The 26,546-nt window shown below is 42.5% G+C and overlaps 1 protein-coding gene across 5 annotated transcripts in view; it reads left to right on the top strand.

Moving 5' to 3' along the window:
- The window catches only part of RASGEF1A (RasGEF domain family member 1A), a 220,768-nt gene that overhangs the window by 160,391 nt on the left and 33,831 nt on the right, over nucleotides 1-26,546 (top strand). For 4 of the 5 annotated variants that reach the window (XM_053388197.1, XM_053388194.1, XM_053388198.1 and 1 more), the window contains one exon: nucleotides 21,956-22,135. In XM_053388197.1, the coding sequence (XP_053244172.1) occupies nucleotides 21,962-22,135 (174 nt within the window). In that variant the 5' untranslated portion in view covers nucleotides 21,956-21,961. Of the gene's footprint in view, nucleotides 1-14,738; nucleotides 14,957-21,955; nucleotides 22,136-26,546 lie in introns of those variants that run through there. The other variant, XM_053388195.1, reaches the window with a different exon arrangement.

Genomic DNA, 26,546 nt, shown 5'->3' with positions numbered 1-26,546 from the left:
AGCAGTATATGTACTCCTGACTCTGAGGAATCATAATATGTGGTGTCAAACAAAGGCGGCTGGGTGAGAAACCCCCACTCTCCTCTCCCTCTAAATGAGATGTTTGATGTTCAGCAGAATAATAATTTTGTCTGCAGGTGTCCTTATTTCAAGACACATTTGGATAACATGTCTGTAGCTGTAGCTACATGTGAAAAGAACATTAGTCTCATGTATTTTTTGGGTTGGAGGAACCGTGTATATTTTGTGAAAAGGGCTGGGACCGAGACAGGAAGGTGGTTCAGATTGATTGTAACTGTAAAAGGATGCATCTGGATAAGATTTCCTTCAACTTTTTATCTGAGCCCTGGCTCAAGAGCTCTGCTCAGTCATTATCCATCCCTTATGTCCACGGGTCATTATCACAGTGCGCCATGCAAAGGAAGGTTTCCTGCATAAGCCATCAAAGGCTGTTGAGAAATGTATGATCATCATTGTCACACAGATAATATCTATGGAAGTTTACCAGCAGGATCAGCCATTCAGATCTTGGAAAGGAAAAAAACTTTTCATCCACACAGCTCTCTTTTGTGTTACAGGAGAAGCTATTGGTCACTGATCAATGTTAGCCATGTTATAGATTTGGAAGAGGGACCCGTCCCCCCAAAAACCCCAAGAAATTAATAAATGGCAGGATTTTGATTATTTGGGATGTGAAGGGAGAAATACAAACTGCAGAGTAATTCCTGGGCAAGCCTATGCAAAATGACCTGGCCAAGCTAGGGCCATTAAGAAACAATACAGGGCCACTGAGGGCTACTGGCAAGGCAAGAAAAATGTCCTTCCCCCCTGCCCAGAGACAGGGGTTTGGAAGGTTGCCAGGGTTATTGGGTATGAGGTGATAGGAAGAGTCTTTAGCAAGGGTTGCTTGGAAGAAGGAAAAGGAAGAAGGACTGGGATCCATGTTGGGCAGGTTGGCTGCAGGTAGGCTAGGAGAGATGCCTTGGACTCCATGGCTGCACTGCTGTGGGATACAAGTCCCTCTTGAAATCACCATGCTGTAAGATCTGGACTCCCTCTATGCAGACTGAAGGTGTAAATAGGTGAATCAACCATATTTCTTAAAACTATGACAGTCTCTGCCATATCTCAATTCCCTAAAGGACCACAGACCCTGGGTGAGTGCCTGGAACTCCATGGTTCTTTCCACCATTGGGCAGAGAGAGGGGAAGTCAGCCAACTTTTGTAGCAGCCATCAGCCACTATTTGCAAACTGGGTAGTCTCCGCTGTTTAATAGGCAAAATTAGTTGTAAGAAGATTGTTTATGGCACTGTCATCCCATGGAAACATCACAAGGTGCATCAAGCCACTGGTGGCAACTGTTGCTTGTACACTATTGCAAAGGGATGCTTGTATTGTATGCACTGGAATTGGACATGGGTAAGGAGTTCTGGAAATAGACAAGAATACAATAATCAGGATGCTATAATCTGTTTATTGGATTACCTCTTGTTTGGAAAGTCAGAGGTAGCCTTGTGTTTATTAGTATATATGCCAAACTGGCAGGCTGCTCTGAAAACTTTTTAAAATAAACGGTTTGTAAAGATCACAAGACATTGCATCTAACTAAATGGGCAGCATACAGTAGAAGCAGTTGGAAAGGATGGCTGATTTGCATGTCTTTCAGGCAGGATACCTTAGAAGACATGGTGTAAGTATTTAGCACTATCGCCAGAAAGAGAGCAGAGATGCAAAAAGTTGTTGCTATTTTAAAAGCATTATTTGCTAAGATTTTAATACTGTATATCGCTGGAACACATATCCAGAAAAGGCAAAGCTGTTTCCAGAACTTTGTGAATATGGCCAATCAAGCCAGGGATCCATTGCAAAATATAAGTTTTATAAATGCATTTGATCCTTTCAGAGCAAGAGAATCTCACCTCTATGGGGATTTTCTGCAAATGGAGTTAAGCAATGACTCAGATCAGTGTTTTGGAAACTTTCATGGCTGAGGTTTGCTCTGAAATTGTTGTATTAGTAAACGTAAGGCTCATGTGCCTAAGTTTTATCAGTTTGTGCCTGTCTCATGGTCATTTTCACACATGGGATCCTTCAAAATTATACAAGAAAGCAACAGCTTAAATCTAACCTGGGAAAATAAAGAAAGTTGCTTTGCTGTTGCCTGCCAGAACTATTAAACTGACTTGCTAGCCTTGTTGTTTTTAGTTTTCTTTAACACATTGCTGCTTCTGATGTCTTGTGGCTTGAAAAGCTTTCAAAGGGAATGTTGTTGTTAAATAAGAGGAAGCTTATAAACATCCCAAAATACCACTTTAAAGACTGACATCAGCAGACATTTGTGTTGTCTCTGCCGATTTGCTGAAACATTCATGTGCTTGCATCTTGACATAAGGGGTTTTGCACATTCAGCTATGCTGGTACAATTTTAGTAGGAAAGTCACACGCATTTGAGGAGAGCCAAACACACACACACCCCTCCACAAATGTTCACAAGAAGGAACAAGGGGAACATAGGATGGCTTGCAGCCTGATGCAAGCAGAACTGTGTTCAGTCTGCAAGCCATTGCCTCCCAAGCTCCCTGCCCCACCATGGAAAAAATGTAGGAAGTGAAGAGAAAGCAGAGGTTGCATTTGTCCCTGAAAACCATCTCTTCCTTTCCTCCTCCTCCTGCCCCCAGAACTGGGACTAGAATTATATCCCAGCATCCTTGGTGGAGAAGTGATGTCTCAGATACTATTCACAAAGCCTCCTCCCAAGCAGGAATGGGATAGCATCACTTTCCAACTAAGGATGCAGGGAGTAATAATTCATACTCCAGTCCCATGTGGGGGGAAATGTGCTACTGAGAGCATTCACAGCCAGCGCTACCTGTACAGCATTTCCTGTCGCAAGTAGTGAGAGTGCCACCCCACTACACCAATGGGACACAGCAGACATCGTCCTGAGAAAACTCAATGATCCCGATTTTATTTTATTTTATTCTTTGGTAGATTTGCAAAAAGAAAAACACACACCAATGAATAAATTTTAGAAAGGGGCAAGATTTGACATGGACGCATTTTATTAAAAAAAAAAATCAAGACTCCTTCTGCTCCCCCTTTCTTCCTGCCCAGTGCAACCCTGCCCTCTACCTGCCTCTCAGAGCCAGCACGTCACGTCAGTCTGGGGGGCCACGGCCTCTCCTCCTCCTCGCCCACTCTCCAGCTGCCCAAGGGAGGAGGCCAGTCACAACACGTAGGCCAGTGTGGTGTAGTTGTTAAGAGTGGTAGTCTCGTAATCTGGGGAACCGGGTTTGCGTCTCCGCTCCTCCACATGCAGCTGCTGGGTGACCTTGGGCCAGTCACACTTCTTTGAAGTCTCTCAGCCCCACTCACCTCACAGAGTGTTTGTTGTGGGGGAGGAAGGGAAAGGAGAATGTTAGCCGCTTTGAGACTCCTTCGGGTAGTGATAAAGTGGGATATCAAATCCAAACTCCTCCTCCTCTTCTTCTTCTTCTTCTTCTTCTTCTTCTTCTTCTTCTTCTTCATAGTTAATAGTTGATCAGCAGCTACACTATCTAGTGAGCACTGATCCTTAGCATGAATCTTACTTACATATTCTGTTGAAAAATATCGGCTGATGAAGACTATTATGAAACAGTAGTACAGTGGTACCTCGGGTTACATACGCTTCAGCTTACAGACGCTTCAGGTTACAGACTCTGCTAACCCAGTAATTGTACCTTGGGTTAAGAACTTTGCTTCAGGATGAGAACAGAAATCGTGTGGCAGTGGCGCAGCGGTGGCGGGAGGCCCCATTAGCTAAAGTGGTGCTTCAGGTTAAGAACAGTTTCAGCTTAAGAACGGACCTCCAGAACGAATTAAGTACGTAACCAGAGGTACCACTGTATCATTCCGGAGACGCTGTCCTTTTGAGGCTTTTGAGACATCTTCCGTTGAAACTTTTGAAAGACTATTGAGAGACTTTACTATTGAAACTTGAGATTTCTTCTGTTGAAACTTTTGAAAAACTATTGTGAGACTGTCCTTAGACATCTGTTTTGAACACACAGCTTGACGGTCCTCGCTACCACTCTATTATATTGTACATATGAACTCTGATTGGCTTATTCCTATAATTTGAATGATATCATTATTCTATTATATATTCTCTACTATTAGCCTATGTCTTATGTTTGTATTGTTGTGACTGGTTCTTATTGCAACACAGGGGTTTGTTTTTGGTTCAAGGGAGTAGGCCAGCAGTGGCGGCCATGGAGAGGCAACGGGGTGCTCCCTTGTGCTACCGCCACCACTGCTACATCTAGGGACAAGCGCTGGCTCATCTTCCTCCCCTAGCTTGACAACAGCACTGGCAGGGGAAATGGAGACATTCCAGGATCAAATCAGAAGCTGGGATGGTTTCTGTAATTTCAGGACTGTCCCTAGAAAATCGGGATACTTGGAGGGTATGGTAGCGGTTATGTTGCTCTATCAGAGCTCTGCTGCTGCCAGCCAGGGAGTTGGATTACAGTCTTACGTGGCTCACAGTCCTGTTTACACTGCCTTGAGTGCATGCTCCTGTGAATACAGAACATTCACATATGTATATTCACTTCTGACTAGCCACTGATTGGCTCACACTGTAAGGGCATATCATCCTATACTATAAAAAAGCCCCAGTCAGTTTAACAATCAATGGCTTCCCCCACAGAATCCTGGGAAATTCAGTTTAGTGAGGGTGCTGACAGTCTTTAAGAGATCCCCTCACAGAACCTCTGGTGCCAGGATCCCAAGGGGAAGAAGGAATGACTGCTAAACTGACTAAACTCTGTTGATATGGCCACAGAACCCACAAACCTGATTTTTACTGATAGCTCTCATATTCACAGCTGACTGAGAAGAGCTAAATTAAGTTACTGCCTCATTGAGACCATTACTGCATCTTATTATACTAAATCTTAACATTTATTATACAAAATCCACAGTGAATTCTTTTCTAAAATTTATTTTTTTAAAAAATCTACATATAATGTACCTTTTACTAAATTAAAAACAGAACATTTAAAGTAACAGACGGGTAACAATTTTTTAATTTTTTTAAAGGAACTGGGAGGTTAAATTTTTAAAATGAAGGCTTTTCCTTTAAAATAAAAGTATCTTTTGCACTGAAAATGTAAACGAACTTGGAACTAGTTATGATTAGGAGTGACCCTGAGCTGTTTCACAGAACTACAGTTCCCAGGATTCCCTGCTTGAGGTCCTTGGCAACTTAATTCCTATTGTTAAAAGACACGTCCTTTATTCACACTGTTTGTTTTGCACTAGCCAATTAAATGTATTTTTTACTTAGGAGGAAGCTCAAATTCAGTGGGAGTTCCCCCTCACTGGTAAATATACATAGGACTGCATTATCATTATGCATAATTCAGATTCAAATACTAATAATGTAATGAAACTTTATAATATACAGAGGTCTCTCCCCTAGGTGCCCTCTGAGGCTGCGTACTTAGCTACCTGCTGCTAATTGCTCCTGGAGGGCATTTCCTGCACGTTCCATGCTGCCACCTCACCCGGCGTGCCTCTCTTGTTTGTGTCAGGCTTTGTTTGCCAACTGAAAAGAGCCCCACCCTGCCGAAGCAACCCAGTAGCGATAAACAAGAACACCAAGAACTGATACCCTAAACTTAATCCAGCCCAGTTTTGAATAAGCTTGTTTACCATTGCACTCGCACATGACAAGGTCACAAACCAGCACAGAGCTTGCAGCATTTAAACTCGTAATAGACTCAATGAAATTCACTCACATAAAAACATTCTCACGAAGTGCCACGTGCTCCGTTTGAATGCATAAAAAAATGAATTTTTTAAAGATGTGTTTGCTGCATTAAATGGCTTTGTTACTTCGCTGCGTAGAGATAACAGGCAAACTGAACAACCACCCCGTTTTGCAAATTCCAAAACTTCTGCATCACCTCCCCATATAGCATGCTTGTTTGATGTGGTGCAGTATCAAATAAGAGCTGTGTTGGCTATTTTTCTTTTTCTTTCTTTGCTGTTGTTTGGTTATAGGAAATGAATAAAAAGAAGTTTACAAAAAAAAAGAGCTGTGGACCTCACAATAAACCAGTGCACAGTGCTTGAAGTGTAGCAATACAACACTACGTTGTACATACGACACTAGGTATGTGGAAGCACTCAATGAGTATGGAACCTGGCCAATGCCTAGATGGAAGATGACATATATCCCATGTAAACAACTCTGAGGTTTCTAAAGAAAGGAGGCGTTTAGTATCATCAGTAAAATAGCAAGCATATGATTTACAGTTGAGAGGATAGTTTGTAGCATGGTGTTTCAGTTGCCATACTCAAAATATATAATCCATTTTTTGAGGGTGTAATACCAACATGTCAGAGGGGAGGCGTAAATCTGAAGGCAGCTCTACCACCTAATGCAAACCCCTTCTGGTCTCAAGCCAGCAGAGTGGAAGTGAGGATGGACGAACAGTCTGCATACCTCAGTTGTTTCTGGGCCTTAAAGTATTAATTTTGGGTGTGAGGATTGTCTGTTTCCATCCCATTATTTCCAGCAGGAGGGGAAAGGGGCGGGGGAGAGGTTTAGAGATGCTCAGAGGTGTCTAAACCTTTCTCCAGTTGTTGGATCCAGAATGTCCCCAGAATGTCCCTTTTCTGGCCCTACTGATGCCAGAAGTGTGATGTCAGTTGGGCCAGGACTTCAGAGAGACGCTGGTGGTTTTGAAGAACTAGGCTCCAACACTGAAGTTTGGTCTTCAACATCCAAGGTGAAGATCCAGTCTGTCCTATGGCTACATAGGATTGCACTCTTAAGTGATTATATGAACACCACAATATTAAAGAGTATTCTCTGCCCACATTAAAACATCAACAAAATTATTTTTCTCTCAGGAACAATGAAGTAAACTTGCTCCTTGCTTCTAGCATTCTGGTTAGTTATTGCAAAAGCACTGGCGAATAATGATCTATCCTTAGGAGGATTCAAACTTGTATTTTATTGGCTTAAACTGGACTACATGTATTTGGGCTTTGTTATTTCTTATTAAAAAAAAAACCAATTCCCACTCCAATCTCACTCTTTCCAGGATGACTCTCAACAGTTAGCACTATGCCATCCCCATTACAAAACCTCTGGCTATGGGCCTGATTTCAAACAGTACAATAAAACAAACTAGAAATTATTGTCATTATTATTATTTCCAGCTTAAAGGTAAAGGGTAAAGGGACCCCTGACCATTAGGTCCAGTCGTGACCGACTCTGGGGTTGCAGCGCTCATCTCGCTTTATTGGCCAATGGAGCCGGCGTACAGCTTCCGGGTCATGTGGCCAGAATGACTAAGCCACTTCTGGCGAACCAGAGCAGTGCACGGAAACGCCGTTTACCTTCCCGGCAGAGCGGTACCTATTTATCTACTTTCACTTTGACGTGCTTTCAAACTGCTAGGTTGGCAGGAGCAGGGACCGAGCAACAGGAGCTCACCCCATCGCGGGGATTTGAACCACCGACCTTCTGATCGGCAAGTCCTAGGCTCTGTGGTTTAACCCACAGCGCCACCCACATCCCTATTTCCAGCTTAGTTTATAGCAAAATATGTAACATCATGAGATAAAAGCTCAGTTTCTACATTAAAGATGTTGGGCCCATTTTATACTGCTCCAATGATTTTCAAATTTGGTTGTAGAAACCCTTTGATCTTCAGACACATTTCAGGGGTTCCTCATGAGTAATGGCAAGCAAGCTTCCCTAAAAGTGAGATGGCATGCTCCTATTAGCCTTCCTTTGCAATTCCAGAGTACCCTTCTCAATTTGCACATTGTAGAATCCAGTTTCATAAACAAGACTCTTTCAATGCCCCACATAAACTGAGGGTGACATTAGAACGCAGCCCACAATGTTCTGCAGGGCTTTGGGTTTTCATGACAAATGAAACCGATGTGAAAGGCTCTCTGCAAGGAGGGAAGCTTGAAAACTATTGCAACTAGATCCAAAGATGCCGTGGAAGGTATTGGCTGTAGCCTGACTGAAGATTCAGTAAACTGCTTTTAAGCACTTGTTGCAGAAGTTGCCTGCACCACAGTTGTGGCCAATCTGGTTTGCAATGGAGTATCTAATATGTTGAAATTAACTGAGGGTTTCTGCTTCACGCCTCTGTACCACACCTTCTAACTGGGAGGCCCAAGGTAATACTAAGCTCATAAAGCATGCTGAGTATGAACATTCCAAGAATACTTCCCTTTGTGTACAGGTTGTGCTGTTACATAAGAAAGAAAAGCAATCCAGCATGTCATCCCCTCCACTGGTTTACCACATCACTGCATTCCAATAAGGCACTTTCAGCAATGTTTCCAAGTGTTCCTCCTGTACAAATCTGAGGTGAAATATCCTCTATGATAAGATCCTCTATGTTTTCTCCTTAGATGCTCCCCAACCTTTTTGCTACTGTACATGAGTGACTGAAATCACTATTAAGCTAGAAGTCTCATTATTTGCTATTTACAGAGTGAGAAAGATCATGTCTTTTCCGTGGCCCGCCCTCATTATTCCTTCCCCATTTCCTCACTCCTTCCGCACCAAACTTCTTTTTCAGAACAGCATTTCATTGCACATGTATTAGGGAAGGAAGAATCTCTATGTTTCTAGACCACGTCACAAGCTTTCACCCATAATTTATTTCAATTTCCGCATTAATCTGCATTTTTTAAACAAACCAAACCCTTCTCAAAATCAGGGGTGGGGTCAAGGGTTGGCATTTGGAGTATTTTTCTCCAAGAATATGCATTAAAATGGGCCTTTGCTCTCAAAATCTATATTTTGATACTTTCCAGAACAATGTCATTACACCTGGAGAAATGTGAAATATGGTGGATAACTTAAGTTCCAATGCATGCATTGGTCTGAGATGTGTGCATCAGGTCGTTTCATATAGGAATCCCAAAAAATGTGAATTCTTCAAGTGGTTGTAGCATGCATGTTGTTCTGCGAACTCTTCTTAAAGAGCAATGTACATGTAATGAACCTAAACATTACTGAAAGAACTTACTAAGAGGATGTAAATGGCATATGTCAAAGCTACTTCCCTTGTAATTAACATGATTCAGAAGAATGTAAATTGGTGCCTTTGTAATTACTTGTTGCTGTCCTGTAGGAATCGGGTATGCAATTTATCCAAGTGTCTTTAAGTAAATCGGTTGCAGCGCACTGTAATCCAGTTCTTCGTTTGTTTTTGACTCTTTAAATTATCACGGTTCCCTTTGACCCCCGCCTTCACAATTTTATGTAAAAGTGCTTAGTCTAAAGAAAGAAGGAAGCCCCGCTCAGACTTGTTGAGTAGGATAAAATACTTTTGAACAGTTTCTCTTCCCAAAAATTTTATGTGTCAAACTGAGTGCTATTTATAGAGCTATGTGTACATAACACATACTGCAGTGCAAATGGAGCGCACTGGTCTTGTGTCTGAGCTGTAATTCTTATGCCTGTTTACACAGAAATAAGTACATCATCGTTCAGTGGCTCCTACTTCTGAGTAAGTGCATATAGGATTGTGCTTAAGACACAAATATCACAATACTTATTTTTTAATACAGTATGCCCACAATTTACATGCCTTTAACTTGTGCATGTTCATCTTTATGTGCTGGCTGGGGTGGGGAGAGAATTAAAAGGGGGTGGAAAGGGGGTGGGCATCCAGGAAAAAGGACTTTGGTAATCTCACCCACCATTGAACCCCCTGTGTTTTGACTATATGTGATTTTAGCTTTATGGATAAATATGGATAGGGTCACACTTTTTGGCCAGCTGTGATAAACTCTGTCGTTAGCGACTTTGAATGAATCAGTTTCAGTTTCACACCATAAAAATGACAAAACTGTCATTTTTGGAAGGGTTTGGAGTAGATAAAGGAAAGAGGAACTGTAAAATATTCTCAGCAGTTGGAAGAATGCAACCTGAATGACAGCCTTTACCATAGTATAAGCATCACCGTCTAACCTATAACTGAAATATTATTTGCATTTTACCAAGACAAAACAGAGAATGGCTTGCAAAGGAAAACAGCAGCAAAACCCTGGAAAACCCCAAGGTGCACAGCTACAAACCAACCGGCCTGCGAGTAAAAACAACACAGATAACATCTGGCCAGGCCAGTTTCCTGCTGGTTGTTTGGCAAGCCTACCAGCCAGCCAGGTGCATAAAAACCTCCCTGCCTTGGCAGTTCAAGGCAAGCAGCAAAAGGAGAGATTTGTAATACTCTCAACCCAAATGTTCTTTCCTGTAATTTCACTCAACTTTGAAATGTACCCCATCTTGGCTGGGGGGCAAACTGGTTTACAGTCAACTGACGACTATAGTTTTATTGTGTGCTTCCTTTACACATTTCCAGACACTTCTAAGTAAAGCCATGTAAAATCTAGGTATCTAAGGGGAGCTTTACCAACCTTGCACCCAAACCATGCTTGGTTATTCGTTTCCGTTACACTTTTCTTTAAAATACAGAGATCTGGGTCAAGTATTTTATCAATCCACAATCTAAGCCAAAGTCAGACTTGTACTTCTTCTTGCAGACAATACACACATATTAAATGCACTAAAGTTGTTGGACTACAATTCCCATCACAAAAGGTGTACCTAGGGGTTGGAGAAGCCGGCACTCTCCAGGGCACAGGACCTTGGGGAGCACAAAAATCATCCTAGAAATCTGCCTCCAGTTATCTGTGTCAGGTCATGAGTTTAGACCAGAGCTGGAAACTGAGCAGTAGGAGAAATGGAGAGGCGGTATGAAGGTAGACCGCTGGAGACTATGGCATCTATGATGTATATGTGTTTAGCAACATGCCACTGCTGTTGCAGTAAGATCAAACACAGGAGATTCTTCCTGTGTTTCTTGCCCTTCCTACTCACCTCACCCTCACTCCAGACACTTTGAGTACTTGGGTCACATAGTGATTTCTAATGTGGCTACTATGGTAAAGTGATTTTTGTGGTGGGGCAATACAGATCCTTGTCAACTGCATAAGGGACCCTAGATACACCACTGCCCATCACCCCTGACTTTGGCTGTGCTGACTGATGGGAGTTATAAGTCAACAACATCTGGAAGGTAACACTTTGAATACTCCTAGCCACATACAGAAAACACCAGGGATAAGATACTGGAAATGTGCTTGTGAGGGAAAAGCCCGTTGTTTCCTCAACTACCTTGGTAGAACCCTTCTTATCACCATGCAAGGAAAGCCTCAAATGTTGACAGAGGTTCTTGGGAGGAAGATGAACTGCCATGACCTTTGTAACAGAGTGTGGAAAGAGCAACACACAACCTTGTCCCTAACCACCCATCAACATTCAAGATGAAAAGCTCGTAGAAATTAGTTCTTTCCAAGGTTTGTTTAGAAAAGGGCCTAAGCCGCAGGTTAGTCATTCTTATTAGGCATGTTCGCCATTGTTATTATACACAGCTGCTTTCAAGAGGCACAAGGCAGGCACTAAGTGTAGAGCAGTGGAGGCCAAAATCTAAGTGTTTCTAAATACATTGAAATATATACATTCTTACAAGCAAGGTGGGAAGTGATGGGTTGCTACAATCAGGTTACAAAACTGGAGTGATGTACAGAGTAGCCCAGTTTTAGCAATGGGAATTAGACTAAGAAAAATAAAAATTGGAAAAAAAACTTAGTCATACTTGCCTTTAAACCAAATATAGCTAAATGATTGGTGTCTATTTCACAAATTTATATCCTTCTCCTGTCCCCCGCAAAAAGAAATTCAAAGCTGCCAGTAACAATAAAATATACACACAAACCAAATTGACAAATAAACCACACAAAAAATAAAAACCTTTAATATTTTTTTTAAATCAACAAAAAACATCCATTCATATAGCTCCCCAAACTGAGTGAAGCTAAAATATCTTTAAATGTCTAAAATGTCTTAAAATATTAATAGGAATGAGAGGATGGAGGTTTTCCATCCTAAACCAGGCTTTGGCCCACAAAGTGTTCGGGCTTGGCAAATCTAAGCCAGGAGGACTTTCCACAAGGTGGATGCCACAAAAAGGACTGCTCCATTTTGCCGCCCCTAGGATTCAGGTGATTCCTTAGGTGATGAATGGAGCATGTGAAGAGGAACTTATGGAAGAAGGTGCTCTTTGAAGTATATGGGTCCCAAGCAATTTAGATAATACTGTATTCTTTTCTCTTCTTTCATAATGCAATATAAATAATATGATCATAATACTTAAGGGGGGAAATGCCAGAAATGCACACTTAATTCATTCTTGTTGATCCTGCAGAACAAGTAGATAAATAAATTATTAGAATTTCTCCAAAATTCTTCAGCGAGGTACGTCGTCAAAAGCTTTTTGAAATTCCAAGTACAAGATATCAACTGGATCACCTCTATCTATATGCTTGTTAATACTCTCAAAGCACCCTAAGAGGTTAGTGAGACAGGGCTTACACGTGCAAAAGCCATGCTGGTTTTGCTTCAGCAAGACTTGTTCTTCATATGCTTTCCACCTGCTTTCCTGGAAGACACATGAAACTAACTAGCTGTTATTTCTTAGATTACCCCAGATCGCTGTTTAAAAACTGGCATCCTGATGGCCACTTTCCTGTATAGAGGCTGATCTTAGAGACACATTAAATTTTTTTGTTAAGAGTATCAGCAATTTCACATTCGAGTTACTTAAGAACTCTTTGGCAAATGCTATCTGAACCTGGTGATTTTCCTTTTTTTTTGGTCTTTTTTTTTTTGTTTCTAAGGCCTAGAACACTTTCTCTTATCACCACAATTCTTCAGACTCTCCTTCCTGTGAAAGTTAGTTCAGGCACAGGGATCTGAACTATATTGTCCATTGTAAAAGTATTCACCCAGCTGCTCTGCAATCTTCTTTTCTTCCTTCAATATACCTTTGACCTACTTGTCGTCTAAAGGCTGAAGCACCTCCCTAGCTTATCTCCTGCTACTAATGTATATAATGATTTTTTGTTGTTGGTCTTTATGTTTGCTTGTTCATAACTATGTGCTCCTCACATTTCGTTCCCCCCATCTCATACAGTCTGCTTGCACTTCTTTTGCCAAAGTTTGTTTCCTCATTTGGACAAGACTTTCTGAAGGAAGCCTTCTTTGCTTCTAACAGTTCCTTCACTCTGCTTGCAAACCACATCCCCTTGGTCCTGGTGGTACCTTTCTTGAAAGGTGGTAACCATTCTAACTGAACTTCTAATATTGTAGTTTTCAATAACCCTGAAGCATTCTGGAGACATCTGACCCTTCTTAACTTTCTCTTTCAACTTCATTTTGGGGAAATTTCCTCTTTTGAAGTCAGATGTGACTGTGTTGCATTTAACAATTAACCATGTGAGTAATCTCGTGCATATTTCAACACAGCAATGAAGGGCCAGGGGGAAAGGGTCATGGGGGCAGGGAGTGGTGCATCTAAGAACTGTTTTCGCAATCAGCTTTTAAATTGTCTTTTGCATTTCCTACACTTGAACACAAATAATGAAACCTAAATGAGCTAGAACATTCATTCAGTTTTTAAAATAAGCCTCTTCTATATTTGATATGTCTAAATACTGGAAAAAGAGGTAACAAATGAATACCAAAAGACTTGGCTACTTGCGGAAAAAAATCAGAGGGATACAGTACCTGCCCTTTAACCCATAAATTATTCCAGGACAGGACAGGACAGCAGTTAACCCTATTAGCTGGGCAAAACGTGTCGGACAATAAAGGGCTATTGTAAGCACACTAACATGATATACAGTAATTGTTTTATTATTATTTTAGTATTATTTACTAATTATGACCATTGTTATAAGAGTAGGAGTAGCAGCATATTAGCATTAGCAAGTGGGGAAGGGTGAGTCTCCACCCCAAGAAACTCACATTCTAAATATACACAATGCGGAAGACAACAAAGGGAAGGAAGGGAGGCAAAGGAAACAGGATGAATGTAAGCAAAAGTTTGTTAGGTTTTAGCTGGGGATGAGAACACTGTTTTAATTATTAGGATCTGGGGAATTTTTCCACAGCTGCTAACATCATATTGAAGTAATGTGAAGTTGATGGCAATGTAGAGTGTGCTGTGTATCTGTTAATTCAGTCTGTTTGGATTGCTGGATGATCATACTATTTGTTGCTTGTAAAACTTTGTAAGGAGCCATGTGCCCTGATAATGCTACATAAATGAATAATAATAATAATAATAGTCATCCAAATCACAAGTACACAATCCACGATTTGGCACTCATGCAAAGGGTCTGTTTGTCAGTGTTTACCGTTACTATCTGTCAGAATTCCCCTTCTGACAAGAAATAACTCAAAAAGCCTTTGTTCGAAACAACGAGGAACTATTTAGAGAAACAGAGTCGGTTCTGTGAAACTGGCTAGAAATACCCTGACTGTTCCACACACGACCTTGGGTGTTTTATTTTTTCAAAATAAAAACTCCAGATCATTCAAGTAAGTTCCTCATCTTTGCAGCCCAGCCCTTTCGATCTCCGAGAAAGCAGAGCTGAAGGGTGAGTGGGGAATAGTATTACCATGCGACCCAACCTGTTGGAAAGCTTTTCATAAAGGGAAGCAGAGGGTGGGCTTTTCCTTTCAAAGCTGGCACTCTCAGCGCACAAAAGGCAGCTGTAGTAGTAAACTCCACTCCTTTTGAATCAGACAAGCTTCCTCTCAGCCAACGGCAAGCCAAGCCAGCTGCTGACGTCAGAGCTCGTCTGGGAAGCTTGCAGGCTTGCTGCTTTTGCTCAGATGAACTGGAGCTGTTTTTGAGATCTGAGCTGGCGGGAAGGGCAGCTGAAGCCAGAGAGCTTTCTCGTTTTCTCCTCTCAGGCTCGAACTGCGATGCTCGGCTAAGGGTTACCTCTTTTAGAAAGCCACCGGGATCAACATAACACTACAAGCTTATGTACATACTACAGAAAACAATGAGGGTAAGGAAAAATAATTCCCCATTCTTCCTTTATTTCTCTTTTACGGAATTTTCTGGGAATGTTTTGTTATGTTGTTCTAATACTTCTTTCCCCCTCCTCCCGAAAAAGCAGTAAACGACATTCGGGACTCAGTCCCCCCAGGTGAAGCTTTGGCTTCTCTGCTAAACTGAGTCGTGTCGCATGTCATGCACTACAGCCAAGGTTTAAAAGTAGTGCGTATGTGGATATTGTTAAATGGCTTTGCTGTGTTGTGGGGGAAAGAACGGCTCCCACGTTAAAAAAAACCTGGAGGAGTCTCTCTCTCTTTTTCTCTTTATGGGATCCTGTCAAAGTGCATTTTTGCTTACAGATCCAAAATGCACATTGCGGTTTGGTTTCGCGTTTGGCTGCTGTTGTATAAATATAATTGGGCCAGCTTCAGAGCACTTGTGCTCCAGAGACTGCTGGCGAAAGTACAGTATGCGTTTTACATTGTTTTATCTAGAAATAAGGAATTCTTTGAGCTCTATTCCAGTGTTTACTGACAGACATACATAACAAGAGTAGGTGACTTTTAGCCTCGGCATGGGCGAACATAAAGATCTTAAACATCCCAGCTCCGCATTCTTAACATGCCAAAGCAAATATATTATTTCCCTCTCTTTCTCCCTTCCCCTCCTCTCTCTCTCTCTCTCTTTCTCTCTCAGTTAGCTTTTAACTTGTTTGGTTATTGCTCTCTTTTCTTGGAGTGGAACTAGATGTTGCTAGACGCACTACTTTGTGTATATTTTGTACTCCTCATGGCAACCTATAGCATTCTACAATGCACAATGTGATGTCATCACCCGTTTCATTTTTCTGACACCACGATCAATGATAAGAGAGGGAACACACGGCAGAATGTTATGTTGTTTTAGATTTTTGAGTTCCTTGGGGCAGGGAGAGGTTTTGCTTTTTGCTTATATTATTCTATAATATACCGCATAAGAGAAACATGTCATCAACTACAAAACCATTGAATCCATGGTCTTGGTAGTCAATGTGGTACAGGGGGGTGGCATTTCCCTGGGCTGGGAAAATCCAGGTTCAAACATCTATTCAGTCATGTTTTGGGGGTAGCCTTCAGTAAGTCCCTGTTATGCCAACCTCAGAAGGTCATTGTGAAAAGAAAATGAGGTATTTTAAAGGAAATCCACAGGCCAGTCCTCTCTAGAGATGTGAAGGCGCTGTCAAAAAAAACAAGAAAAGAATCAGGGAAAACCCCAATTTCCTTCTTTCCCTCCCCTTAAGACCTCTTCCTGGTTTTTCCAGTGGGGAGAAATGGAAGTAGGTTTTGTTGCCACAGAATACCTAAGGGTGTAAAGAAATGGATCCTGGGTAGGTTTAGCTGAATTGCAATGTACAGTCGTAAGAACCACTTGAGTGCATTGACCTCCCCCCCCCCCCGCCCCAGGTGTGCATATGTTCCCTCTAGCTGTACATTCTAGTGATGGTGGGTGAGGAACAGGAGCAGAATGCCTGCTAGCATTGCTTCTTAAACTCTGGATGTTCAGGGTGAGTGTGAAAGTGGCCTCCTTGCCCACAGCCAAATACACATGGGGCTCCTTCACAGAATTGGGAACCCTGATTGCCCCACAAACCAAGCTGTACACATGTACAGCAGTTTGCACACATTCTGCTTTTACCCTCACTCTGAACATGTGGGTGCCAGGGAGCGTGGGTAGTGTGTGCACCAATACCAGCAAAGTTGCTAGCAGATGCAAGCCTCTACCCAAGTTTATTTATCATGTGAGGAGGGGGTTGTTTAGTATAGATGTGCTAACATGTCATTTCATGGATTTGGAATCTCTTCATGCACGGCCAAGGATTCTACTCTTCATATTCAAATCTAGGTGCCTAAGAACACAAGAGTGGTCCTTCTGGATCAGGCCAGAGGTTCATTTTGTCCAGCATTTTGTTTACATCAACAGCTGGCCAGATGATGAGAAAGGGCATGAAGGCAACAGCCCTCCCATGTTGCCTGCCCTCCACATCTGGTGTTCAGAGGTCTACTGCCTCTTAACATGGTAACCTTCAACTATCACAGCTGAGAGCTGTTGATACACCTGTCTTCCTCAACTGATAAGAGATAAGAACTACACAACTTTTATAAGACATCTGAAGGCAGCCCTGTATTGGGAAGTTTTTAATGTTGGACATTTTATTATGTTTTTGTATGCGTTGGAAGCTGCCCAGAGTGGCTGGTGTATGAATAATAACATTTTTATTATTATCAGGATTGTATCCTAAATGGGGCCACTGATGAATAAGAGGGAGGGAGCAGCAGGCTTGGAAGCAAACCCAAGGTTTCCAAAAGTACAAAAAGATTTCCCTAGGGGGAAATCTTAAAAGGGAAACCCCAACACTACCAAAACCATCTAGTTAGTACTGTCCATAGTCAGTGGCCTCAGGATGCTGAATGTCCATTGGTAGAATGGCAACTGGGAGCAGTATGGGATGGTGTTCCTGGAAGAGGGCTTGGCTGGCAGGCTCTAACCTTGAAAAGAAGTGCACTACATGACAACATTTTGGGATCCGGGTGGCGCTGTGGGTTAAACCACAGAGCCTAGGACTTGCCGATCAGGTCGGCAGTTCGAATCCCTGCAACGGGGTGAGTTCCCAGAGCTCGGTCCCTGCTCCTGCCAACCTAGCAGTTCGAAGGCATGTCAAAGTGCAAGTAGATAAATAGGTACCACTCTGGCGGGAAGGTAAACGGCATTTCCGTGCACCGTTCTGGTTCGCCAGAAGCGGCTTAGTCATGCTGGCCACATGACCCGGAAGCTGTATGCTAGCTCCCTCGGCCAATAAAGCGAGATGAGCATCACAACCCCAGAGTCGGCTACGACTGGACCTAATGGTCAGGGGTCCCTTTACCTTTACCTTTACATGACAACATTTTGTTGCAGGCCCCACTGGTCTAAGCAGATCCCTGCATCTTGTTGCTTTGAATCTTATGTTAATTATTCACTTTGTGAAGGAATACCTCCTTTTGCCTGTGTTAACCCTGCCAATGAATCAATTTCATTGCCTGACCCTGCGTTTTAATACTATGAAAGAAGCATGTTCCCTCCTATTCCATAATCTGCAGTTTGGGCATGCATCTAGATGAAATAGCCTGACAGTGCACACTGTACATGGGTAGCTCATTAAAAACCACTGCCATATCCCTTAAAAGGAAGGAGTAAACTCACAGGCAACTCGCATAATAAACAGAGTCAAGCTGCCTTCCACGTCCCTCCCTCCCTCCCAAAGAAACATCCCATTTGTCAAGCTGTCATGTGAGCCTACAAGGATGCCTTGTGACTAAATTTGTGAAATACCACAGAACATTACCAAGAAAGCACTTGTGCATAGAATTGCCGTGTCTCATTTCTCAATTATATGTCAATTAGATGCTGTACATTTTGTCTCTCGTCCCCATTCACATGAGTCACTTCAAACATTTAAATGACAAACACTGGCCTGAACTGTGGGAGGGATATGCTGCTGTTTACTATTAGGGACATTCCGCCTTCTAAGTCGTAAACAGCTGTGCAGGATTCTGTCCTAGCATATGAGCTGGCAGGAGTTTTCTTCTTTTAGTTATGTCTTGGTGTCAGGGTGATGTTGGAATTAACTTAGACAAGTCCCCAACTGGCTTGCTAAATATTGCTTGGGGGGGGGGGAGCTGCCTTAAAAGGGAACATAATGTTTGGCTGGTACTTTATATAGCAGAGCTGGCTCACACTGAATTAATGTCCCATATGAAATTTAATGTTGCTCCCCCAGCTCACATCATGTTGTGGTATTGCCTCCTCAAGGTTGCCCAAAAGTAGTTCCATCCCCCTCTTTTTTATATAAGTAAATTGTGTGAAGGGAAGGACCTGCAATGGGAGCAGTTATGAGAGTTGCAATACCCTTGTTCTAGCCCCTGTTGTCCTAAGAGGTGTGAGGCATTTGTGTTACACCATTCAGGGTTTGTTTTGGGTTTCACAGTAGCCCCCTAGATTTGGATAAGCCAGGCAGCTGCATGTCCTTCGTATTGTGTTGAGCTGCCAGGAATGCGGGGAGTGGATGAGGGTTAACAGTAGAAAGCAACAATTATTTTAGTGTTAGTATTAATGATGAAGTGAGGTTGACTCACCACCTTGGACCTTGCAATGAACATCCATGAATTTTCATCAGGTAGTGGGAGGTTCATGAACTGTTTGCTTGCATATGCATCAAAGGGCAGTAAGGAGTCATGCATGCCCATTACAAAGTTTGCTGAAGCTCCATGGCTGGTGGAATTTTTCATGTGCCATATAGACATTACATATGCATGGTAGAATTCTGAGTGATGGTATACAGGAGCTCTAGCCGTACTTAACAGTGATGTGTTATAACTTACCGTATTTTTTGCACCATAACACTCACTTTTTTCCTCCTAGAAAGTAAGGGGAAATGTCTGTGCGTGTTATGGAGCGAATGCCTGCGGGTGGCGGGGGGGGGGATCTGCTGCAGTCGTGAGCAGAGGATCCATGGTTCCCCTTCCTTCCCTCCTCCATGGTTACAAAGCATGGATCCACATGGATCCTCAGGATTTTTGCATTGGGCTACTCCAAACTCACTGTCAGATCACATGTCTGTGGCCACAGCATGAACCACAAAAATCATATATCCACTATTTTGTTTAGAATATCTTTTTTCTTGTTTTCCTCCTCTAAAAACTATGTGCGTGTTATGGTCTGGTGCGTGTTATAGAGCGAAAAATACGGTAGTTAATGAATCCTCAGATATTGCAGGATATCTACATTTTAGTGCGATTAAGGGGACTTTGTGGTTTATGATGTGCCTGGCAGTGACTGACTTAGTTGCTCTAACGTCACAGAAAGCAGAAATGTCTCTGACTGCCATTGGCTCAGCAGCTCAGAGCCCAGAAACAAGCATGGCAGGCAGCAGGAAAGGCGATATGGAAGAAATGGGGGGTTTGGAAAGGAAAGGTCCTGAGAAAGCAGTGCCAATCCGCCGAAGAAAGTAGAGTCCAAATAATAGAGGGAAAGCAAAAGCTGGGGCGGGGGAGAGAGAGACTGCAAAGAAAAGAAAACTGAGATGGCAAAATTGCTCATGACCAGGAAATGCAAAGGTGAAGAATTGCATATTAACTAGCAATAAAGAGCCCTATCTTGGCTATAGGCCTTGAGTATTCACATATTTCAGGAAACTAATTTTCCACTAGATCCCTTGTTCGTGGCAATAACACAGTCTCACGGACGTGATACCATACATACCAGCCATGAAATGTTTACAAAGCCATCCCAATATCCATGGCACGAAGGAAGCAAAGTGATGTCACCTGAGCCACTATTGAGGATTTCTCTTAGCAGCTACTCCTGATATAGCTTAGCAACCTTGAAAATTCAGGCTAGTAAACACGAGATACTGAGAAAGCATATGGAGGGCTGATGCATAATCACTCTGACATTCACGTTTCATGATCTAAGCACACCATGGCAACTCGATTGTTTTCACCTCCCATGTAAATTTGCTTTGCAGCCACACATATTTGTAGTTGTTGACTATCGCATACTTCAGTCTGATAGCTAGGAGAAAAGCTGGGTGGGGGGAGCTCTGATCTCTGCCAATAATCCAGGATAGCAGGTATACTATTTTTCCCTGAAGCAAGACAGAAACACAAGACACTGTAAGGTTGTGTTTGCACTCACCAGTATGTTGTTAAGACAAACAGGCAGTCTGGCCACATGTGTTTCTGTCCCAGATTAAGACATGGTTCCTGCTACCTTCCTCTGACCATGCTTAGAGAAAGCTGCCAGACTCAGATACTCGATTTAACCAACTGCTCCCTTTCCCAACTGTCGCTATAGCCCACACACCTTTGAAAGCATCACCCCAGCAACGCGTTCTTCGGTGTTCCAGAAGCCAACTGCCTCCCCAGATTACCTGCTCTTTGGCAGATGTTGTGTCAGCAGACACATCTTCAGTGATTTCTAGAACTGTTCATGTATGAGAGGGCAGGGCAAATGAGATGAACTGCTGTCAAGATCTAAACCAGATGAAGCAGAACAGCCATGCTTGAATCAGTTTTCTGCTAAGTAGCCATTTAAACGGGTCAGGCAGAATTGCTTTGTTCCACCTTGGGAAGCTCCTCATGTCATGTGGATATTTCCTGTCCTGTTAAGATCCATTGAAGAGACCACACTACACAAGCCCCATCCTTGGGATGCTTGAACATCGATGGCCTTGGAAGAGCAGTGTCATTTCTCTTGAGAATTCTCCCCCCAAGTAAGGCCCATTGTTTGAAGTCTTTACTTACAAAGTTTAAACCCAGGAGTGAGGAGCTTCCAGATCTGCTGGACGAAGAGCCCACCAACCATGACCACTGATCACTTGGGCTGAGGCTATTGAGGATTAAGTTGAACAACCCTTGGAAGGGTACAGGTCCCCAACTCCTGTTGTAAGGCAACTCACTTCCACTATGTGTTTAATTTGTGGGTTTTTCATTGGAATATTTTAATTGTGAATCTTAAGCTTCTCTTTTAATAGTTACTTGTTTTCATAGGAATCCTTATGAACAATTTTTAAGACTGATTGTTTGGTTTACTCCATTGTAAGAATGTGTCCTCGAGGTTGTCTTCAAACACTCTTATTGTGAGACACAAATGTCATCCTGCTAGCCAGTGCACAATGTAGGCCTATCAATGCGTATTTAATTTAACAACAAAGCCAGACAAAAGGCTTCGTGCACACTTGGGCATGTTGGGACTGCAAATTCCTCTTCCAACGTTCATGCTATGTTATGTGCAGTACAAAAAAAGCAGTCTGACCCTATGAAGAGTTGGCCAGAGGTCTAAGCCGAATAATTGTAGTGGACTTAAGCAGGCCTAATGTTGCACAGGATCAGGCTGATATTTCTTCAAAACATGGGAAAGCACCAATGAGACACATGAAAAAGCCGCTGTATATGGCTCACATCGCTTCCATTTTCTCCCTCCACTTTTGCAGGAAACTATGCCCCAGACACCAATATTTTCCAGCATGCTTGGTTCCGGATGTAGTGGGCAGGTGCAGCCAGATACAGGAGAGAGGAGTGGAGATCCTGTTTATCAAGATGGGAGTCTCATCTCTGGATCACTAGAGGCCCTGATTGAGCGCCTAGTACCCACCACAGACTATTATCCAGATGTAAGTAAATGGTTGGAGTTTTCCTTATTTTTTGCCACCGTTTTCATGGCCTGGGGACTTGAGGGTATGCAGAGCTGCTGGAGGAGAACTGAATTCATCCTTGGTGTTTATAAGTTTATAACACTTTCCTAGGATTTTTAGTTAGCAACTGGTTGGTTGGTTGGTTGGTTGGTTGGTTGAAGCAGCTTTTCCCATGGAAACATGGTGAGCGTATTTGCACAATACAATTAAATTTCTTTAAAAGTCATTTTCTCTCCCTAAGGAGCTTTGTGATCTGTAGTTTGGGGGGAGGGGGAGGGGGGAATCTCCTCCCTCTGACCAGAGGCTGTTTTCAGCCTTATCCAGCTAAGGATCCTAGTGGAGAAAGCCATGTAAAAAAAAGAAGAAGAACTTGTATAAAATCAGTGGAACTTTGCTGTGCAGATATGGCCTAGATACTTTTGTTTGGTTGTTGAACTGTCAGCTTTCTCACTTTGCTGGTCAGATCTTTGTTAGTATACACTGCATTTTGAATTTTCAAGCTTTTATTATTTGGATTTGGACTGGGGAGACCTCGGCTCAAAGCTCACTTGGTAGCCTTAGGCTAGTCACTCTCTCTTTGTTAACTGGCTTCATAGGGTTATTTTGAGGAGAAACTATACCAACCTGAGTTACTTGGAATAGAGGAAATTCATGAAACTAAATATAAATAGCAAAACAAATGCAGATTTGCTGCATCCAGTGTTTTAAAAATGCATTTTCTGAGTATACACCTTTGTAAATTCCTTAAGACAGCATGCCAATTGCCAGACCTCAGGGAAATGATTTGATCGTGCCGTTTCAACAATGAGGGGCTTATCTCACACAAAAATTAAGTGAATAAATTTTCATCTTAGGTGTGTTAGAAAGTATCCACCCTTAAACTGAGATGATGTTTGGCAGTGGCTTAAGCCTCTTGGTTTGCATACTGCTGTGACTGTTGAGTATCTAAGTACAGTCATAAATTGGTTTTCAAATGCCTTGTGATTCAAATGTTTTGGCTCCCGAATGCCGCAAGCCCGGAAGTGAGTGTTCCAGTATGTGAACTTTTTTGGGAAGCCCAATGTCCGTCGTGGCTTCTGTGGCTTTCGATTGAGTGCAGGAAGCTCCTGCAGCCAATCGGAAGCCGCGCCTTGGGTTTTCGAATGTTTTCGGAAGTTGAACAAACTTCCAGAACGGATTCCGTTCGAGAACCAAGGTATGACTGTTCATGCATGCTAAGAAAGGGACAAAGTGAAATGCCAAGTAGCATGAGTATTGTTATATCTCAGAGGTCCCTGATTTCAGGGGCAAGCTGCATTATCACCTTTTAAAACAATCTCTTCATATTCTCCTCCTCCTGCTCCCACAATCAAATCTGCCAATTCGTGTACCTCTTGAAGGAGGAGAATGTCTGATATACTCAACTTTAGTCACATGATAAAAAGTTATTGAGTCCTGCCAGCCTATTAAACCAGTTATGCTGACCTGCAATTGCATTGCACCTAGTAGACAGGCAGTTCCCATGTATGTGTAAACCCTGGAAGGTTGCTTCTAAATAGTTTGCTCTATTCTTTCCTGACCTTTTAAATGCATACAGCACAACATGCATGTTTGATCTTTCCTTTATGATGCTGGGGGGGCATATTTATACTTCTATGTATCTATGAATTAGGGGCAAACTCTGAAGGTTGAAGGATTCCAAATATGAACACCAGCTTAAAAACAAACAAACCAAAAACTTGTCACATTTAAATTGGGACCACCTTGAAACTGCATTTGTCTCCTGCTCCTGGCACTAGCCAGCCCTCCCCTGCTGGTTTCCCCTTTTTCCAAACAAAAAGTAATAGTTAATTTTGGTAAGAGAAGGGATAACCAGATGTGTAGTCTATCCTTAGCTGGAAATTATGCCCTCCCACCCAAGTATATGCAGGAGTTTTCTATGCCTCCTGAATTGAATCAGGAAACAGAGAAAAGCATAATCACCGTGGTCTTTGGCTATCATTTTCTGCCAAGGACTGTGAGATTTGCAGTTTTATCTTTCAAATCAATTCAAGAAGAAGGGGGAATTGCACAGTCTGCAGCAAGAAAATACAATATTTCAATAGTGGCCCATATATTGCACAATCCTTGCCTTTTGGTGCCATTATCCAAGTTATACCCAAGACTGGTGTGCCATTCTTGCCCCATTTCATAGTGTCATGGAGTTGGAAATAACAATGAGGATCATCTAGTCAAGCCCCCTGCAATGTGAGAATAGGCAGCTGTCGCTTACGGGGATCGAACCTGCAACCTTGGCATTATCAGCACCACACTCTATCCAGCTGTCTCCTTACACTACTGACATAATTAACAATGGAAACAAAAGTTGCCTTTATGCAGTCTTTGCGCAGATTAAATTCTGGGGCCATGTTAGCACACCATTTTAACGACCAGCTACTTCCTCACCATTCCCAAGCAGAAATTGTCCCATGCCCATGTCTCCAACTGGATACAAATTCCAGAAAGGCACAAAAAGGTCACTTGGAGTGTAACAAGTTTTCCCCCCATCTTCTTCTGGCCACACTGGAGGGTAACAGGAAAACTGCAAGGGTGGTTGGGGGGGAGAGAGAGAAGAGGTACACACAGTTCCATAGAGGATTCTGTGCATACAGGACTTCATTTGCCTAGTACCCAGGAAAATATGTGTACTCGCAAGACTTCAGCTTTCTGGAGGTTAGGAACGGAATGTCCTTAGCTGCAACCTTTGATGCCCATTGCAAGCAAACATTTCAGAAAAATATTCAGACAAAACATTCTGGATTGAACAGAATGAGCTGAAGGGGAAAATATTTTTCTTCTTCTTCCTCAGAAGTTATCACTGCATTCTTGGTCCTTAAGTAACAGTTACTATTTTAGTCTTCCCTTTTACATGTTCTCTTCCTGTTCTCCTCCACCCCTCCTTCAATTAAGCATGTCTCTTAGCAACAAGTTTAGGAGCTATAGGAATCCACTTCGACCTTTTCAGTTTCAAGGCCCCAAACCTTCTTTTGTATCATCTCAAATTGGGCCAAGGGTTCATGGTTTTCCCCTTCTCCCAAATTCTCTCCAGCTGCTGGAAACTAAATGGGGTGTAATTTTCAACCCCAAAGATTCCACAGCCTCATTTTGTTTGCACAACCATGGTGGCACAGAAAAAATATCATGATAGTTGCTTGTGGCCTCCATGCATGTTTGTGCTGCATCTGAATAGTCCCTTAGAGGAGTGGCTGGTGCTACCATCTAGCATTACCTGGGTCCTGTGTCTAAAAATTGGAACATTTGTCCGGTATCTGCCCAGGATGATGTTTTGGTTGACACTGATAGTTGTCAGTGGTTGGTGAATGTTTGGAATGGTCTCATCTGTGTAAAACTCCCCACACATAGAAACAAGCCTTTTGGGCGGGGCAGGGTGGGGAAGTTGAGCTATCTCTCTGACTTTCAGCATTTCTGCATGCATGCATGGGTTTTTTGGCTTTTCATACGAGACAACAATTCTGCCTTACTGCCTGGGACCTGCAACCTTTGTAAAGCCTCATTTAGCGTGCTTCAACACTGTTGCCATATTTGGGTGGGATTCAGGTTACACTATTAATGTTGACTTGGGGCTCCTGTGCAACAAACCTCCGACCCCACCCCACCCCACCGATTGGATTTTAATGATAAGGAAAGTGGCAAGAAGCACTGGAAAGTTGGAATAAGATTTGCTTTGCTTAACCTCTTCACAAACAAATCAGAATGAATGCTCCATAAACAGCCAACGTCTAACATGACTGCAAACCTTGTGCAAACAAATCAGGATGAATGCTCAATAATGAACAGGTCATCTGGATCCAACTTTTATTTCAGTCCTCTTTCTAGAAGTCTATGAATCTATTTAAAAAGGAAACTGCTTCTTGAGGCAACATAAGCAGTTTTGAGCGGGGGCAGGGGGGACTTTCAGCTGCAAATTTACTTGCAAACTTGATCGCTTCCCTCATTTTTTCCCCATCCTAAGAATCAAATCAGTGTAGGTTGTTTTTAGAAGAGAACCCAACTTGTTTTTCAGCTCTCACCCTTTCTAAGTTCATACATCATTACTCAAGAGCTGGCTTGAGTCTGTCCTTTTTAAGGAAAGCACACACAGAGGAATGCAGTACGTTAAGTGTTCTCTTGCTGTAATATGCATTTTGCAGTGTTTTTAAAAAATGACATTCAAATTACATTAATCACAGGCCACTAAAATAAGCTCATCAGCTGCTTCCCTCCAACTCACTGTGCGCAGACTTCCATCCAGAACAAATTGTTCACTCCTGAACCACTCTCACAAAAATGGAGTTGGCAGTAGGGCTGGGCACACACGCCTCCATTCTGGATCTGGGCCCCAAAAACAGTTGTAGGATGGGGGAGAAAGCCC

Source organism: Podarcis raffonei, chromosome 5, assembly GCF_027172205.1.
Source record: "Podarcis raffonei isolate rPodRaf1 chromosome 5, rPodRaf1.pri, whole genome shotgun sequence".
NCBI lineage: Eukaryota > Metazoa > Chordata > Lepidosauria > Squamata > Lacertidae > Podarcis > Podarcis raffonei.
This window is presented reverse-complemented; position numbering and strand designations above follow the sequence as displayed.